Below are 20,006 nucleotides of genomic sequence, written 5' to 3' on the forward strand. Positions count from 1 at the left end.
GGATATATGTGAGTACACGCACACACAAACACATGAATTCCAGAGTGAAGAATATCTGTGATTTTGATAAATTCAAAAACCGCTACACTGGCTATCCACTTGCCAGAGAAGCATGTCTGTCATGTGTCCTTTCTCTGGCCATCATTGCTAGCCATTCACAGAATGGAAAACATGATAAAATGTTTCTATTAGTGAGATTATGGATATTTGTATTTTGCTTTTATTCTTCTTGTGTATGTGTAGACATATGAACTTATCGCCAGGTGTGGCAGCAAACAGCTTTGCTCTCAGCACTTTCCTAAGGCAGAGAGAGGCAGGGGAATCTATGAGTTGGAGGTTGTCTGATTTTCTAGACCAGGCTAACCTTGAATTCATAGTGATCTGGCTTCCTCTGCTTCCCTGAGTGCTGAGACCTTTAGGTGGGCATCACCAGTCAAAATGTTTAAGGGGATATCAAGCTCTAAAAAGCTCATGGATTCTCAGTGCTTACGTTAGGAAGGACTTCCTTATAGAGTAAGAACACTTCACTGGAAAGTCTGATTTGTGTTTTTGAGTCAACACTTCCTGCTGTGGTCACACAGTTCTGAGACAGGAGTAGTATTTTCTGCAGAAACTGTTCTGGAAGACATTTTTATTTTTTCATATAAACATTTAGAAACAGCTTGCCCAGATCAAAATATATTTTCATTTTACTGGAATTGTGACAAATACATAATTCACTTTTGGGAAAATTTACACTTTTATCTGAGAATATGCTGTCCTTCAGTAACTGCCTCCTGTGCTTCTCATTGACGTTCTATTTGCTGCCTGGTTTTTGAACAGGATCTAATGCCATTCACGCAGGTGTCACACTCACATACAGCTGATATAAGCTTCAGTTTCTGATTCTCCAGCTCCCTTCCTCCCTGGTTGGGATTACAGGTGTGCCATCACACCCAATTTTTATGGGATGCTGGGGGTCAAGTCCCCATCCTCCAAGAGATCCATCCATCCATCCTAGGCAAAGTTACAACCCCATACTTCTTGTTAGCATTTTAGTTTTCTTCCATATCAACTAGAGAACATTAAAAAACAACCCTTCACATTATTTTCAATGTATTTCTTTCTCTCATTTAAACACAATGTCTATTAAATAAACGTCACACTAACACCCATTCATACTTGACTCTATTTAGACCCATTAACCTGCCACCCACCTTCACACTAGTCACTAACCTACATTTGCTTCTACTCGGCTGCCTCCCTGTGCTAAGGTGTCTGACTGCTACTGTGATTTCAGTTCATCATTCTTTGGCTTTTTGGTGTGGGCACATGCATATCATACAAATATGTCTGTATGAGGACACTTTTCCAGATCCAGTAACCTGGTTAGGCAGATATTCCTCACCATGGAAGTTTTCTGCCCGTGGACTCATGGATCCCAGGACTGAGGTGTGTCCCCATCCTCTTCCCTCTGTTCCAGCTCATTAGCTTATCTTCAGGTCCTTTCACACTACACAAGGCAATTTTCCTGAACTGCCATCTAGTAAGATGCTATGGAGGGGAAAAAACAAACAAACAAACAAACAAAAAAAAAAAAAAAACAACAAAAAAACAACAAAGAAACTAAAACAACCTTGGAGATACTGTTTGTTATGATCCTAAGTGTTAAAAGCAGAAAAAAAGTATCACTGCAGAATCACTGTGCCAGCAAGTCTCTCAAGTGTAGGGCTGGGTGAAGCTAACACAGCCTGTGCTGTGGCTGTAACCACTGCTGGTGAGTCATGCCAACACATAGCCAGCTTCTCCCCAGAGTGCCCACTTCCTGGCTTCTTAAGAGCTCAAGAACACACTTCTTTCTCCCAACAATAAACTCACATCAGATAAAGCTCACTTACAAAAGGCGGGCTATGTTTATTTGGAGTCACAAGCAGCTGACTGAGTCACTGCGACTCAAGACCACAAAGATACCCTTTGCCTCCACTTCTGTCTCAGTCCTGTGGTGAAAAACAAGACCAGCACAAGTGTCTCTTGGGGCTCATTCACAGGTTTACAAGTTTCTCGTTGAGGGCAATCTGTGACTGGGTGAGATTGGCCAAGTAAGTCACCATCAGCAGGTCCTGGAAGACAAAGGATAAACAGTGAGGGGCTGAGGGGAATGCTGACAGAAAGGCTGGTGCTGGCCAGCTCTATTGTGGACACTGGCTGTGGAGTGCCCTGGATAAATGCAAGTGTGGACAGTCAGGGTAGGGGATGAAGGTGGAAGCCTGGGAATGTGCATGAACACTATCCTCTCTGATAGGGGACTGAAGTGGAAACCTATGGAGTATGGATGGTGTGTCCTGGGAACAAGGATGGGGAAAATCAGAAACTGTCTCTGTCACCTTAAATCTTAGCAAGTCTTCTAACAAGTCATGGCAACACCAGCAGTCCTTCAGACAACAACTAGCAGAGAACACACTGTACTGCCTCCAGCCTGGACTACATAGCTGCACTTCTCCTACCCAGCTCCCGGGGTACAGCCACAGCACTCACATTGATGTTGCTGTTGAGCATGGTCTCAAAGTCATCAGGAACTATCTTGGGTACTTGGTTAACCAGGCTCATCAAGAAGCGGCCTACAGTGTTGTCAGCAGACACCTTTCCGGACTGAGCACAGAACAAAGACTCAATGAGGCACCGCCAGGTACTGTTATGGCACCAGCGGTCCATGCAGGGATGCTGCCCCCTCCCCCATGCATCTTCTCTCCACCTCTCACCAGCACATCCTCAGCATACTGCAGTACAGTGCTTAGAGCATCCTGGATGCGAGCTGAGGCCCCTCCCACTTGCTGTAAATCACTTGAGAGTCCAATCACCCGGTTAGGGCTGAAACATGTCTTCATGATGAGGTCAACTGTGGGAGTGTGGGGCAGGCAGTAAGAGACAACAGAAAACTTAGTAACGACAAGAGGAAAAAGGTCTCTAACCACCTAACTCCCTCCACGCCCTGTGGTCACAGCCAACTCCCCCAAATCCCTGCTCTATCCTCATGGATTTTTCTTCCTCTGGAGAGCTCAGCTCCTCCACCTGGCTTGCTAACTACTGATTCTGACCTCGTACGAATGATTATGTGGCCTCTATCTTTGTCACAGAGAAAAAGCTCCCTCCCTTGAATAAGCCTAGGGTCTCCAAGTGTGTAGAGTGGGGGAAGGAACTCACCTCCAATGCGTTCAGTGTCGTAATATGTATACTTCACAGTGAGAGGTGTGAACATCACTCCCATGGTCCTCCCAGGGACACCCATTAAAGTGCTGGTGGGAGGAAGAGAAAAGGTAAACAGATGTTCTTGGGAGCAGTTTCCTCATGTAGAGTAGGCTGGGAAAGCAGTCACAAAAGTTAATACCTTCAATGTGAGAAGGCCAGGACTGCCCCAGAAATATCTTGAAAGCAAACTTTCCTTTTCTTCCAGGATGTGATGAGGATAGCACCCCAGATGTTTCATGCCCCAAACCACTAGATTGGGTGCTGGAAGCAACTTTACTAAAATTGTTGTGTTTACCATTTCAATTTTGCATTTTCATCTGGATTTTGAGGCTGCACTTGTAGAGACTAAGAAGGGGTGAGGGCGAGGGCTCAGCTGTAGTAATAAGCACCTTCCTCAGCTATTCCTTCCCCAAGTTCCATGTGTCAATACTGCAATGTCATTGTCCAAAAGCATACTTAATCCCAGCATAAAAGATGTGTTCCAAACAAGGCCAGCACTCTCTAGTTTATGAATATTGTGCTAAGTCCTAGGAATAATGGATATGCTAGTTAGGATTTTCTGTCAACTTGACATAAGCTAGAGTCACCTGGGAAGAAGACCCTCCATGCCTTCGAATCCTCCACTAGACTGGCCTGCAGGCAAGTCTGTGGGGCATTTCTTGACAAATGATTGATGTGAGTGGTGCCACCCTTGGGCAGGTGGTCATAGAAAGAATAAGAAGGAATAAGAAGTCTGAGCATGCCAGGGGAACAAGGAAGCATTACTCCATGGTTCTGCTTCAGGTTCCCACCCTGACTTCCCTCAATGTAGGGCAAAATAAGCCCTTTCCTTCCCAAGTTGTTTTTGGTCAGTGTTTTTTTTTACAGTAATAGAAAGCAAAAGGAGACAATGAAAAACTAACTAATCCAGAAAAACAATGAATGTGGTCACAGAAGGACCATGCTAAGCATACCACATGAGGACTGTTACAGAAAGAGCTCTCTCTCTCTCTCTCTCTCTCTCTCTCACACACACACACACACACACACACACTATATATATATAAATAAAAAGGTGATCTGTTCATATACTAAGGGCACTACTATTTGGAATGGTTACAAACAAGTACTCTGGTGAAAGTAGGACCAGTGAGTGTAAATTAAGGGGTCAGACTTTGCTTCAGAAACTTCTCTAATGACAGCAGTCAAAAGAGGAATGAAGTTTCCTGCAGAGAAAATGAGCTGCAGATTTAGGCCTGAGTGGGAGCGCCACCCAGGCATAAAAGGTCGTCATAAATGCTCCTATTGCTCAGGACTCACCTGACATAGGCCTTGATGCTCATGCGCCCATTCTGGAGACCTGTGTCCACAGTGAGGTGAATGGGGTTCGGGGCTTCTCGGCTGTAGTACTCATGGATCAGCACCGAATGTTCTGTGATGTCATGGCCTGTCGCATACCTGGAAAACAGAGCAATTATAGATGCACAAATGATAATATAATATTCGATAATGATGGCATGAGTGTCTGAGGCTCTGATACCCCTATGCTAGCAGTAATTGAAATTCTTGACTTTTATAGGATCATTTTTATCAAAATACTGAATTTATAGGCTCTCACGGTCACATGATTTGACTGTTCTATCTCTGAAAGGAGAGAGAAAAGACAAATGAGCCTGGCCCTCATTTTAGACTTTCTATCCACTCCCAACATCCACAACTTACCAGCCTAGGATGAGCTCATTTGGGGAGACTTTTTTGTGCAATTCATACATATTCTTAGCAAATTCCATGTCAACAGCCACCTAAGAGGGAAGGCAAGAGCCAAAGTTAAGAAGCTAAAAGTGTATACTATCACTGAACAGGAAGAAAGACCAACCCACCAGATGGAGTCCTGATGTGGACAGGGAAGGCAGCTCTGCTGCAGGTCTGGTTACAGACCCAGCACAGTGAGGCCTCGAGGGAAGCCAAGAGATGAATGGCTATGAACCACACAGGGACTGTTTAAAACCACACTCAACTTACTTCATCTTCTGACTCATTGTGTGGCACTGAAAAGCAGTTGGTGACTTCTACAGAGTGCTTGTCAACAGTTCCTGATAAAGAGAACAACCAGGTGTTAACATAATCCTGGGATCCCACGGCCCACAGCCCCTGACTATTTCCTTTGTTCTTCATAAGGCAGGGTCCTCTGTAACCAAAGATGACCAAGAACTTCCAAGCATCATGTCTCCACTAGCTAAGTGCTAGGCTTATAGGCGTGCACCACACCTGGCTGGGGACTGAACTGAGGGCTTCAAACATGGCAGGGAAGTGCTTTATTAACTGAGCTGTTTCTCCAGCTCCTGATTTCAGAGTCACCACACATGGAAGCCAACACATTAGGACCAAGTTCAGCATCAACAGAACCAGCATTTTCCGAAGAACTTAAAACTGTGGAGCGACCCCCAACTCTTAATTCGATTACCAAACAGGGTTAAGTCTTCCTTCACAAGGTCTCCTTTTCCTGCTACTTCCCACTACCAGTCCTTCCCCATAATACTCACTCTCACTTTCTGGGCACTGTTTCTCAACCTCACTAATGCTGCAACCCTTTAATACAGTTCCTCTTGTTGTGGTGAAGCCCCGACTATAAAATTATTTTCGTTACTACAATTTTGCTACTGTTATGAATCATGATGTAAATATCTGTATTTTCCAAAGCTGTTAGGCCACTCTCCGTAAAAGGGTCATTTGGCCCCAACAGAGTTGCTACCCAAAGTTGAGAACCACTGCTCTAGAGGTTGTGCCTGAAAGTTCACCAGCACAGCTTGCTGAGGATGTTAATGTCTATTTGGATCACCAATGGAGCAGTCTAGTATCAGTTTTCACAGTGCTAGCTGGACCTTCCTTTAGACCAGCCTCTTACCCTCTCTTACATTAGTTCCTGGATCTCACTGGGCCATGGGTCCTGACTTTACTTTCTTCTGATGTACTGGTATGCTCCCCCAAGCTCTCTACCCCAACCTATTGGAAGATGTGCCAGCTAGTGGTTTGGTTTGTCTGCCAGTGCTATGGTTTCATTTTCCCAACTATGTTCTTAAACCCCTGGTATACTTTCACCTGGCTACTCATCAACATTTGACAGACTACTTCCTCCATTCAGAGCCTTCCCTCTTAGGGCCTCCATGATACCAGTCTCCTAGTTTTCTCCCATTTCTTCCTATCTGTTGGCTCCTCCTCTGACACCTCAGGTTTTCAGCATTCTTACTGTTCCTAGTTTTTGCTACTTTTCTAGGTCAAGTCCTGACCCAAAAACATGAGTTAATAAATGTTTATGTGCCCAATCTCTTATGCATTATTTATGGCTTTTTTTTTTTTTTTTTTTTTTTTGCTATAAAGGCAGAGTTTGAGTAGCTGTGACAGACTTTTCTTTCTTTCTTTTTTAAACACAGCTGCCAATTCCTGTGGTAGGTGATTTCAGTTATTTATCTTCTGGTGACTGGGACGTACTTGTCCACATCTCTTTTACATTCTCTTCTTCACATTTATTGTTAAATTTTCTCTGTCTTTTGCACTAATTGTGGGTGGGTGCAGCTGTTTGCCTATGGAGGGCAGAGGAACTTTTGCAGAAGTTGATTCTCCTTCCACCATGTGGATTCTGGGAATTAAACCAAGGTCAGGCTTGTGAATGCCCTTGGCAGCCTGGCTTACTCAATTTTCTACCTGACAAGTTCAATCACACTCATGGGCATCTCACAAGCAATATATATCAAGACCTAGCCAAATTCTGTTTTTCCTTTATTCTCCTATGCACCTCAGTTACCCTCTAATGCTGCACTTGTGATCATACCATGTCCCTTCTGTCTCTAGTTCCTACCTTTAACTGTCCCCCACCCCTTCCCTGCCTCTACTTCTCAAGTGCTTCACTTTACTAGACTGTCCTCAATCTGTTGTCTGGGCCGAGCACAAATCTAATGCTTTCCACAAAACAGCCACCTTCTCTACGTTTTCCTGGTCTCAGCTCTGGAATGAGTACTGCTCAAGAGCCTCCTGCTGAGATGTGACTGCTGTAGTCTTCCCAGCATCCTGCAGCACCTGTCCCAGAGGCAGGTGCCCAGAACCTGAGGGCCTCACCTCCTGCACCCTCCCATATGCCTGGGATGCTGACCTCCTCAGACAGTGGACTTGGCAAGAGCTTTCTTTTTAAAATTTTACCTGTTTCATTTTTAAATAATAAAACCAGTTTATTTTTCAACAGCGATACATTTTAGAACTATTTCATAAAGTAAAAGCAAATAAGTTTCTGTTTTCAAATTCCTAGCATGTTATTTTTTGAGATTCATAGATAAAAAATTAGTATTCCCAGGCATTCTCAAAATTTTCAAAATTATGATATTTAAAACATAATCCTAAAAATTATATTCTATAATTTGAATAGCTAAGGGTTTTATTTGAGGACAAAAGACACTAAGTTTAGAGTATTTACAAAGAGCTATAACCTATGAGCATAGTCATTGAAAACTATTTAATATATAAAATTTTAAATTCAGGTCTTGCTCCTTTTGGAATCACATGTGGATATTGTCCATTTAAGGGCTTATTTCACATTGGAAACATGTTACACCTTACCATGACCTTTCACATCTTTTCTGTGAATCCTCCATAACTTTTTACATAGTTGCATCTCTATGCTTCCAAGGGACACCCTGCTAGCAGAACAGTTATCACATCTATAGTAGTTATTTACTGGTGCTATGTTTCCATCTAGAGCTTAAGGTTACAGCAGTGTTTTACATACCTAACGATTTTACGGTACATGAAAGCCACTGATAATTTTATTTAACCAAACAACATCTTTCATAAATTAAAACCCAAGAAAAGTTAAAGTTCCTACCAAGCACATACTGCTCATTTTTTTTTTTTTTCTATGAACAACTGTTTTGTAACAGTGGGAGCACTGAACAGAATTCAGTCCGATCGAGAATCTATACACTACGACTGGCCTTCCTATTACAAATGAGTGAACCAAAAACCTTGTGTAGACATTTATTCCTTTAGTTAAGTAGCTCCAGAGACTGGAAATTAGATAGCATACTCAAAGTTATTTGTCAGATGGCAAGTCATTGATGCAAAAATCTTTTGTTACAGAAGTGGACAGTTACAGTAGGCCAACACCTGAGAGGTTAAAAACACCTGAGAGGTTAAAAACAGAAGTTGTGGAACTGAAATAAAATGGAGAGTATAAAAGATACCATGGCAAAGAAAATGCAAGTGTGCTTTGATAAAAGACAATGTATCCACTCTAATCCTGTAAAGTGCTACACTGTCAAAGACAAAGAAATGTATGGTGGGGTGGTTCGGCCTCCTATGTAGCAGACAGCGAGCAACAGTTGCTGTACCCAAGGTGTGCCAGACATTAGCTACTTTCTGTAATAATTTCATTCTCACAAAAACTACTAAAGAAGACTCTAAAGGAACTAGATCTTTGCTAATTTGCTAATAATAGCTAGAGTCTAACTACATATCCTGTCCTCTCTGCAATACCTGAATTGTCTTCCATGGTGTAAGGATCACTACAAGACCACCAGGAATAAAGAGATGATGGGTAAAACTGGAGTGGACTGCTAATTTTAAAAAGCTGTCACTAAGGCAGAGTGTGAACCAGTCTGACTGGACCAGCAGTATCCAGAGAAAGAAATGTATTCAACAGTCTTTAGTGCTTTTCAGTTTTACAAACAACTTTAATATAAACTATCTACTTCCCCAAATCTGTAACATGGGCAAAGAAAAGATTACTCTTCGCTTTGAAGGTTAAGGGTGCTTGTGTCCAAATGGAAAATCACAGGAAAGTGAAGTTGGGGCAGGAATTTGGACCTGAGCATAAGCTGGTTTTACTCCACTAGGAACTAGTATGAGGCAGATGTCTGTCTGAAAAGTTCAGGAAAGCAAGATATATATCCCGAATACGTTTTGGATAAACCTGGTGTATTTGTTGAACTGGTGGAAGCTTCTGACCTATCCTTTTTCCTTACATGGGTGGTGGGCACTTATTTGTGGGTGTTAGGGAGGTGGTAGCTAGTCAGTGGATAAGAGGGAAAATGTGGGTACCGAAGGCTCAGAGGTTTTGAACTTCTTGCTTGCCATTCGAGTTCATTTTTGGCAGCATGGACTCTCCGTACTTAGCTGATGAGAATATAAAATAACTACTCAATAGCTCATTGCACATTTCTGTCACTCAACCTAACAGCGATTCGGCAGGATTCAAGTCACTTGGGAAGGCAAACCACAGCAAGAAGGTGCAAAAGCAGAAAAATGGTTCAACGGCGATGGAAGAGGAGGAACCGGCGCAACAGGAGGGAGATGAACGGAAGAAAACATTCCCCAGCACTCACCCAGCAGAGTTCCGATAACTCGGGCAGCTCCCTCGTTGCGTCGCTCGTAGCTATCCACGATGGAGGCCAAAATGACCGGGTGCAGCTTGACCACGCGGCCGCCGGGGAAAGGCCCCGGGAGGGCGGGCCCGGGCTGCGATGGCGCCGGCGTCTGCGCAGGGGCTGGCGCGGAGGCCGGAGTCTGGCCCGGAGCGGCAGGCGTAGTTACCGCAGGGTCAGACGAGACGGGCCCCGGGGCCGCAGCGGGAGTCGCAGCCGGCGCCAGAGCGGGCGTGGGCACTGTCGGGGCTGAAGCTGGGGCTGCGGTGACGGCTGGCGCCGAGGGTGCGGTTGCAGTGGCCGGGGAGACACTAGCCGGTACGGCAGGAGACGCCATCTTGCCGAGAAAGAGGGAGCGGAGAACGGAAAGGCGTGAGTGGGGCAGTATTAGGAATTTTGATTGGCTAAATTAGTACCACGTGAATTAGTTCTTGATGACTATTGGGTACTGAAATTTACCGGTGGTTGTTTCAATGAGGAGTGTACAGTTTAATTTCTGTCCGATGCACACTCAGTCAGCAGTAGGCAAAAGTAGTTCCTAGGAAATTTGGTACCTCCTGGGGTGGGGATAAGTAGCAATCTACATAGTTGCCACCAGGTAGCGGCACAGAGCAGTGTAAAGGTTGCAATTCTTGTTTTAGCCTTGAATTGGTTATTAAACCCACACACCTACGCACATCTATGCACACCTGATTTTTGACAAAGGAGCCAAAACCATACAATGGAAAAAGAGACAGCATCTTCAACAAATTGTGCTGGATGTCTACTTGCAGAAAAATTCAAATAGATTCATATTTATCACCATGCACAAAACTCAAATCCAAGAGGATCAAAGACCTCAACATAAAACCAGATACACTAAATCTGCTAGAGGAGAAAGTGGGTGAGAGACTTGAACTCAAAATTGACACAGGAAACAACTTCCTAAACAGAACATCAGCAGTTCAGGCACTAAGATCAACAATTAATAAATGGGACCTCTTGAAACTGAAAAAATTATGTAAGGCAAAGGACACTATCAATAGAAGGAAATGGTAATCTGCAGATTGGTGAAAGATCTTAACTAACCCTATATCTGACAAAAGGCTAATATCCAAAATATATAAAGAACTCAAGAAATTAAATGCCAACAAACCAAATAAATGGGATACAAAGATAAACAGTTAATTTTCAGCAGAGGAATCTCAAATGGTGGAGAAGCACTTAAAAAAATGCTCAGGGTCCTTAGTCATCAGGGAAATGCAAATCAAAATGACTCTGAGATTCCATCCTACACCTGTCAGAATAGCTAAGATCAAAAACTCAAGTGACAACACATACTGTAGATGATGTGGAGAAAGGGGAACATTCCACCATTGCTGGTGGGAGTGCAAACTTGCACAACCACTTTGGAAACCAATTTGGTGCTTTTTTTAGAAAACCAGGAATAGCCATACCTCAAGACCCAGCTATACCACTCCTGGGCATACACCCAAAAGATGCTCCACCATACAACAAGGACATTTCCTCAACCGTGATCATAGCAGCTTTATTCATAATAAAGAATACATAATAAAGAATACAGAAACTGGAAACACCCTAGATGTCCCTCAACCAAAGAATGGATAAAGAAACTGTGGTCCATATACACAATGGACTACTCAGCTGTTAAGGAAAGCTGCAGACCGGGATCAGAATAGGTCTCTGGGAGGATATGAGGGGGACTCTAGCTAAGACTTCTAGTAGCAGGGACCATGGAGACTGAAGAGGATACCTTTTATCTAGACAAAACTCCTAGTGGACAGAGGGAATCACCAAATCACCTACAAAAACCTCCATTCAAAACTTACTCTGCCTACAAGACCTGCAGGGACAAAATAGAACAGATAGAGCAGCGATTGAGGGAATGTCCAACAAATGCTGGGCCCAACCCTAAGACCCATCCCATGGAAGAAAGCCAACTCTTATCATTAACAATACTCTGATATGCTTGTAGATAGGACCCTACCAGAGGTGTTCGCTTAGAGGCTCCACCCAGAAACAGCTTGAAACAGATACTGAGACTCACAGCCAAACATTGGGCAAAGCATAGGGGGTCTACTTGAAAAGAGGGGGGAAGGATAAATGGGCCTAGAGGTGTCAAAAGCTCCACAAGAAGACCATCAGAGACAATCAATCAGGACCCAGAGGGACCTATGGAGTCTGAAGCACCAACCAAGATAATGCATGGTCTGGACCTAGGTCCTCTGCTTATAAATAGCCAATGGGCATCTTAGGTTTCATGTGGGCTCTCTATTTAGGGGAGTGGGGGATATCTCTGACATGGACTATGTTGCCTGCTTTTAGATCACTTCCCCATGATGTGATTGTCCTGCCAGGCCACAGGGGAGGAAGACAAACTCAGTCCTTGTGTGAATAGAGGATCTGGGGTGTCTGGGTGGGTGGGGGGCTCCCCTATTCTGCAGAATATGGAAGGGGGATGTGGAAGGGAAGGTGGGACTAGGAGGAAAGGAGAGAGGGGCCTATGACAGAGATATAAATTGAATTAATAAAAAAATAAAAAATAAAATGGAAAAACTGTCAAAGTAACTTAAAGGGGCTTCATTGTCTAATTAATTAATTTGGAGTCATGTCTACTTTGCAGTCTTTGCTCACTGGAGCTTGATAGGTCATATTGGCCTTGAACTCACATCAACCTCTCTGCCTCTGCTTCTTGAATGCTAGGATTTTAGACATGAATCACTGTGCCTGGCCAACAGTGCTTTATTTGTGATGGCTTCAAAGGTATCACTAAGGAGGCATATTCATTCAACAATTTAAATGCTTAATATGCACCAGGCACAGGTTTGCATTCTCCTGGGGAAAGAAAAGTACTAGGTAAATCCTACATTATGTTAGAAAGTGTTGTGATTCACAGTAATTATTATTGTTTAATTGTGCTGTGAGAAAGATGATAAGTGGAGGTTATGAGGGCATCAGGAGTTGTGAAGGGTCAGCATAGGTCACAATGAGGATATCAAATTGGGATGGAAACGTGAAGACTTTGGGCAGCCAGCTATTATTTGAGGCTTTGAAGGGAAAGCCCTTCTGGTGGAGTGAACAGTTAGTGCAGAGGACTTAAGGTGAAGGAAATTATTTGGTGACTAGATGTCAAGATCCAAAGAAAGCATCTATCTCTAAGTAGGGTCAGGGACTGATTATGAAGATTCCTATGTTATAGCTGGACATGGTGGTGCGCGCCATTCCAGCACTCTGGGAGGCAGAGGCAGGCAGAGCTCAAGGCCAGCCTGGTGTATAAAGTGAGTCCAGGACAGCCAAGGCTACACAGAGAAACCTTGTCTTGAGAAACCAAAACCAAACCAAACAAATCAACAACTCCTATGTTATAAAAAAAAAAATTGAGGTGGTGGAGAGATGGCTCAACAGTCAAGAGAGAGTACTGCTATTGCAGAGGATCTGAGTTGGGTTCCAGCAAAGAGAAAGGGGCGGTCGGTGGCACACAAGCACCTGCGGCTCTAGTTCCAGGGAGCCCATGCCCTCTTCTGCCTTCACAGGCACTGGCGTGCATAGGTACGTACTCTCTCACAGACACACATAATTAAAACATTGAAATCTTAAAAAAGCATTTGTGATTATAAACATATGAGACATTTTAAAATGACACATTTAGTTATCTTCAGCCAGGAGGCTGGAGCCTCAGCAGTACTGGAGGTATTAGCTCAATTCTGAAAGCCAGCAGGCTCAACCCTTGAACCAACATTTCTGTTTGAATCAGAAGGCCAGAGAAAAGAAAATCCATGATCCTTCTCAGATTAAGTAATGTAAGAAGTTCTTTCTTTCTTTCTTTCTTTCTTTCTTTCTTTCTTTCTTTCTTTCTTTCTTTCTTTCTTTCTTTTTTAAGATAGAGTTTCTCTGTGTAGCCTTGGCTGTCCTGAACCTTGCTCTGTAGACCAGGCTGTCCTCGAACTCAGAGATCTGCCTATCTCTGCCTCCTCAGTGCTGGGATTAAAGGTTTGTGTCACCACCATCTAGTTTTCTTCTTTTTCTTCCTCCTCCTCCTCTTCTTCAGATTGTGTGTGTGTGTGTGTGTGTACTCATCAGTGTGCATATGAAGGCCAGAGGAGGACACTGGGTGTCCTGCTCTGTCTTGCTCCATCACTCTGTGCCTTATTCCCTTGAGACAGGGTTTCTCACTAAACTGGGAGCTGGTAGTCAGCAAGCCCCAGGCACTGTTCTGTTTTATCATCTGCAATGCTGGGATTAAGGCTCATGTTAACACATGTGGCTTTTTCTATGGGTGCTGGGATTTTAACTCAGGTCTTCAAGTTCAGCACAGCAATTGCTCTTAATTAAATGAGCCATCTCCCCATCTCCTTTAAGAAGGTTTTTTTGTGGTGTATATTCTTCATACTTGGGTGGTATTTACTCCTACCTCTACCCTCTCTTTAGTCCTCCCCCTGTCCTATACTACTTACTCTGAGAATTTTATTTTTACATATGTACACACACACACACACACACACACACACACACACACACACACACACACGTGAGGCAAAGATGGCCTGTATAAACCTAAGAGGAGACCCTTCTTATTCATGAGAGGGCCAGGGCTTTTCTTTTGTTCAGGCCTCATCTGATGGGGTGAGGGGCTCCCACATTAGGGAGCACATTTGGCTTTTGTCAGCTACTGATTCAAGTGATGGTCTCATCCCGAGTACAGTCTCACAGAAACTCGCAGTGATATGTGGACCAAAGATTGGGGTGCACAAAATTAACTATCACATGTCGCCTTCTAGTTACCCTGGGGAGTAGTGTATGAGAAGTCATGCTTGAAAAAGAAAACAGGATCATCTCTACCAGGGAGCAATATGAAGGGGGCCTACAGGTTGCTTACCTAACCCATCTCAAGGATTAAAAGGAAACCATATAGATTCTAGCCAGCTCCCTGCTCTTGTCTCTTTTCTGTTTTTTGTTCTACTCAGTCTATATGTTTCATGTCTCCATATATCTCTCCCCTCACTTTTTCTATCTCTGTTTCTACCTTTGATCCCCACTTCTCCCATTTTTATCTTCTTTCTTTTGGGGATTCAGTTTCTCTAGTCATCATTTTTATCTTTAGCCAGGACAGGGTTAACATCATTTCTCTCTTGCCTCCGCCCCTCCAATTAAACTCAGTTCCTGTTTCTATAAATACTTAGGTGTTACTCAGAATCTCTGGCACGGTGACTTAGACCTAGAGATCTGGCGTTGGTGCAGTAAGTGGCCTCCACTCTTTGTCATCCTATCCTGACAGTCATTCATGTCCTATTCTTTTTTATTTTTTCATCTTGGCTTCTTGGTCTTGATCTCTGGTGCTCTGGTTTCTGTTTCTAGCTTGAGCTTGGCTAAGTCAGTTCACATTCCTGCCGTTTCCCCTGGACTCGGGGAGTACTCAGAGCATCGTCACTGGGGACTTGGGGAAGGGAGAAAGGTACACAGGTGAGAGGGCTGCCAGTGTTTATCTCCTGGATTCTTCCCCCTTCTATCACTACATCCTTCAGGCTCTTTGGAAATGCTGTTAGCCATACACCATATAGAGTATAGCATTTGTCAGACATGCCCACACTCATCTTCTGACCGTAAAACCTACACAGTTACCTCACTGTCTAACAGCCCTTCTCATTGAAAAGCTAGGCTTCTGCCTTTGCTTAGGATCCTAATCCAGTTCCTGTTCTCAATGCCCACTCCCTCTTGGGATTTCTATCCGGATCCCTCCTTTGGTTGCTTTTCGTTGGCATTGAAAAATACCTGCCTTTCCAAGCGAAAGCAAAGACTTTTCCTTTTGGTCTGTGCTTCTCCATCACTGCAGAGTCCCTTCATTGCCAAGTTTTCTGAAGAACCTGTCTACACACGTTGCCTCCGCTTGTCTGTGACCTATTGTTTTATCACAACGATGGATGTGTACATCAGAAATTCCCCTCATTACAGGCTGTGTTTTAAGTTTTCATCTTCCTTGTCATCCTCATCCTCTTGACAACTACTTTATTTTTAACTCTTATGCCTTTGTACACACACACACATACACACACAGTACTGTGTTTTGTTTGTGTATACACGTGTGAGAGTATGTACTTTGTGTATGTACAGGCCAGAGGATGTCAGACGTTGTGTTCAAGTCTCCACCGTGTTCCTCTGAGACAGGATCTTTCATTGAGCTTGGAGCTGGGCTGGGGCAACAAGCCCCAGCCATCCTCATGCACCAACCCTCTGGTTTTACCTGGATGCTAGAATATGAATTCAAGTCCTCATGCTTGCTGTTCAGGTGTGCACGCTTACACAGACAGTGCTCTTACACATGGAACCATCTCTCTGTTCCCTTTCATCTCTGTACTTCTAAATAGCACATGCCCACAGCTGCTTTTTGACTACTTTTAGGCATCATCTGTTGATAATCTTAATTATTCCATTACCATTCTTTCTAATTTTTAAAAAGTTTTACTTTATGTGTACAGGTGTTTTGCATGTATGTGTATCTCTGCATCATGTGCCTGCTTGGTGCCCTTAGAGGCCAGAAAAGGATATTGGATCCCCTCAGGCTGGAGTTATAGATGCTTGTGAGCTGCCATGTCTGAACCCAACTCTTCTGGAAGAACAGCCAGAAAGATATCTTAAGCATGAAGTCATCTATCTAGTGTCTCCACTTCCATTTTTTTTTATTGTGGCTATATTATAGAGTTTAGTTATTCTATGGTTACTCTATTATTTTTATGCAAATATTGTTCACCTGAGTGCTGCACTTTACTCTGTTTTATGTCTTAGTCTTTTGTTTCTCCTAAAATATTTACTTGAGTTTCATTTCTATTTTTCTGCTAACTTATTGTTTTTTGCACCTTTGATTGTCTCTCCATAGCTTTTTCAGAAAGACAAAGGCATCAGTTAAACTTCCAACCCACTGTTCTTTTCATCTTGAAGGCAATCATTTGGAGAAACTGCTTCAAATGTAGGGAGATTTAAAAATTATTATTATTATTATTATTACAATTTATTCACTTTGTATCCCAGTTGTAGCACCCTCCCTTATTTCCTTCTGGTCCCACCCTCCCTCCTGCTTCCTCCCTTATCCCTCCTCCCTAGTCCACTGATAGGGGAAGTCCTCCTCCCCTACTGTCTGACCCTAGCCTATCAGGTCCTATCAGGACTGCCTGGATCCTCTGCCTCTGTGGCCTGGCAAGGCTGCATCACCAGGGAGAAGTGATCAAGGAGCAGGTAACAAAGTTCATGGCAGAGACTGTCTCCTCCCATTACTAGGGAACCCACATGGAGACTGAGCTGTCTATGGGCTACATCTGAGCAGGGGGCCTATGTCCTCTCTATGCATGGTCCTTGGTTGATGCAATGAGTCTTTGAAATCCTGTCTGGGCCCAATATTTTTTGTCTTTGTTGGACTCCTTGTGGGGCTCCTGTCCCCTCTGGGTCTTTCTATCCCCCACCTTCTACCATAAGACTCCCTGCAAGCTGTCTTAAGTTTGGTTGTGAGTCTCTGCATCTGCTTCAATCCACTGCTCCATGAAGTCTTTTAGAGGACATCTGTGATAGGCTCCTGTCCTATTCCCCCTCTTCTATTGATTCTGGTGTCTATCCTGTTTGCTCTTCTGAATTAAGAAACTTCCCTAGGGTCCTCCTTGTTGTTTAGCTTTTTTAGGTCTGTAGATTTGAGTATGTTTGTCCTATATTATATGGCTAATATCCACTTATAAGTGAGCATATACCATGCATGTCTTTCTACTTCTGGGATACCTAACTCAAGATGATCTTTTCTAGGTTATATCCATAGATGGTCCTTGGTTGAGTGTCAGTCTCAGAAAAGACCCTGTGCCCAGATATGTTTGGTCCTTGTAGAGCTCCTATCCTTTCCATATCATACTAACTTCCCTTCTTTCATATGATTCCCTGCACTCTGCCGAGGGTTTGGTTATGAGTCTTAGTGTCTGCTTTGAAACACTGCTAGGTAGAGTCTGTTAGGCCACAGAGGAGGACTTTGCAGCCAGCCCTGAAGATACCTGATAAAACAGGGTCAGATGAAAGGGGAGGAGGTCCTCCCCTATCAGTGGACTTGGAAAGGGGCAGGGAGGAGACCAGGGAGGGAGTGTGGGGTTGGGGAGGGAATGAGGGAGCGGGATACAGCTGGGACACAGAGTTAACAAAATGTAACTAAAAAGAAAAAAATAATAATAAAAAAAATGTAACTGATAAGAAAAAAATAAAATAAATAAATACATACATACATAAAAAAAAAGATGATCTTTTCTAGTTCCCACCGTTTGTCTGCAAATTTCATGATTTCCTTGTTTTTAACAGCTGAGTAGTATTCCTTTGTGTAATTATACCACAACTTCTGTATCCATTCTTTGGTTGTAGAGAGATTTAGGGAACCCTCTGCTCTCTAGGCCAACTGACCAGCTGCTCTTTAGGCACACTGAGGAATGCATTAAAACCTTCATTTCACAGAATTCCTCTTTTCTTCCTTTTCCATGTTGCCAGAGCACATCCTGCAGTGGCTTCACCAATTTGAAGCAATGATACAGTGGCAGAGGGTACAGTGACAGTGCTCCACTTACTCTATCTCTTGTCAAACTGCCCCAGTCTGGTCTAGGGTCAAGTTGTAAAGAGGGCAAGTCGTTTCAGGGAAGGATGTGGGTCATCTTCTGTGCTGTTTTTCTTTTGGCAACATAATAGCGCATGCCTTTGGTCCCTCCCTTGTTTCTCAAGTTCAATTCTTGAAAAATGAGGTCAAGTTGTACTCTGATGAAAAATTGCTCATACTCACGGACAGATCTGAATTCTGCTTCCCTGCTCACTGAGGTCCTTCATCCTGCCCCTGCCCCAACTGGGCCTGTAGATAGAGTGGGTCTGAGAATTCACACCTTTGCTTTTAATTCTAATCCCACCAGATGGTAACAGACTGGGGAATTTCGGATAAGAGGACCCAGGCTTGGCCTTTGGATGGGCCTTTCCCATCTCTCCTGAACAGGTGGCTTTTTGTCTTCTTGCACCAGGGAGCTGAGTCATCTTCCCACCTCCAGCTCCTCAAGCCGAGCTTGACTAGCCTAGTGCTCTGCTGTTGTCTTCGTGTCCTCCTGGAGTTAGCTTCCCTGGAATCAGAGCTTTGCAGGGGATCCCCAGTTTTTTTTTATCCTTGATGCCTTGGGGGTAACGGCCCTGCTTCTGCCATCCCACTTCTTCAATTGGCTCAAGACCTCCAGCAAGAGTCCCTGCATGCCAACATGGTTCTGAGGGTTTTCATCCTTTCTTTGGTATTCAGTCAAAACGCTGACATGTGAGTCTCACCAAGTCCATTCCTAAAGATTACTTTGAGCACCTGCAGACATACTTCCACATGGATTCCATGCGACTTTAGATACGTGTTGTATGTGGTTCCTCGGTGCTGAAGGCTTTCTCTTGATCACTGTCATGCTCCTTCCCTTTAGTAAATGCTGAGTTGAAGAAGTCCCTTAGTGCAAATTAAGCATGAGTAGCATCTTATTTGAACTTGTCTTCTTACCTAAATTAGAGGCCAATTTTGTACCCCATGAGTGGCTGAGCTCATGATGCTGGTGTGTGAGGCAGTGGACTAAGGGTGGAGATTTCTTATCCTCCTGTCTTTGTGGTCTCAGCAGATATGTGCAAGATCTGGAAACATTCATAATGGGAAAGCTCACTTTTGAAATGTTAAAAAAAATTTTCCCCCTCAGTGATAGTTTAAGGAGACATTGAGTGTAATTTAAGAGTGCCTATGGGTATTTCGAGATATTGCTTAGTTGGGTGAGTGGTTAGCTAACACACACGAATCCCTAGGTTCAATTCCCTGCACCCTATAAAGCCAGGTGTGGTGGTACATGACAGTAACCACAGTACTAAGGACGTAGAGGCAGGAGAATGGGAAGTCTAAGGTCATCCTCAGCTATAGAAAAACCTTTGAGGTTGGCCTGGACCATATGAGATTCTGTCACACACATGCACATGCACACACACACACACACACACACACACACACACACACACACATACACACACACACACAAACACACACACACACACACACACACACACACACCTCCATACAAATGTATACAAGAAGAAAGGAAGGAAGTGGGGACCACTTACTACACAGTTACCCACATTGTCACACATGCTGATAGGGCAGGGATGATTAGTCAATTTCTCCTGCTGTCCCATTCACTTACATTTCTTGAAGCTTTGCACACATTTGTGGTCTCCCAAACCCATCCCCACCCCAACCCCACCTGGGACCTCTGCTTCACAGACTGCCAGGCATCCAGAAGGTAGGGTGGTTGGGTTGTCTCCAGGCTCCCACTCATCACTGTCTCACTACTTCTCACTTTCAGGTGGCTAGGCTGAACTCTGACCTCC

At 43.8% G+C, this 20,006-nt stretch overlaps 1 protein-coding gene across 1 annotated transcript; it reads right to left on the minus strand.

Moving 5' to 3' along the window:
• Positions 1 to 1,869: 1,869 nt before the first annotated feature.
• Eif3f (eukaryotic translation initiation factor 3 subunit F) lies at positions 1,870 to 9,967 on the minus strand. The gene is made up of 8 exons (XM_055607474.1): positions 9,576 to 9,967; positions 5,227 to 5,297; positions 4,927 to 5,006; positions 4,525 to 4,662; positions 3,181 to 3,272; positions 2,739 to 2,875; positions 2,515 to 2,628; positions 1,870 to 2,099 (listed from the first exon to the last, which is right to left on the minus strand). The coding sequence occupies exons 1-8, from the start codon at positions 9,949 to 9,951 to the stop codon at positions 2,022 to 2,024; spliced, it is 1,086 nt and encodes a 361-aa protein (XP_055463449.1). The 5' UTR covers positions 9,952 to 9,967; the 3' UTR covers positions 1,870 to 2,021.
• Positions 9,968 to 20,006: the final 10,039 nt, after the last annotated feature.

The sequence above is a fragment of the Psammomys obesus genome, unplaced genomic scaffold (genome assembly GCF_907164565.1).
Source record: "Psammomys obesus unplaced genomic scaffold, mPsaObe1.curated_primary_1811, whole genome shotgun sequence".
NCBI classification, from domain to species: domain Eukaryota; kingdom Metazoa; phylum Chordata; class Mammalia; order Rodentia; family Muridae; genus Psammomys; species Psammomys obesus.

Excerpts from the sequence above, each read along its gene's own strand:
- Eif3f (XM_055607474.1), bottom strand. The coding sequence starts at position 9,951 with ATGGCGTCTCCTGCCGTACCGGCTAGTGTCTCCCCGGCCACTGCAACC. Across the intron at positions 5,007-5,226 it reads ACAATGAGTCAGAAGATGAA|GTGGCTGTTGACATGGAATT; the intron begins GTAAGTTGAGTG and ends CTTCCCTCTTAG. Across the intron at positions 4,663-4,926 it reads AATGAGCTCATCCTAGGCTG|GTATGCGACAGGCCATGACA; the intron begins GTAAGTTGTGGA and ends TCTGTTTTCCAG.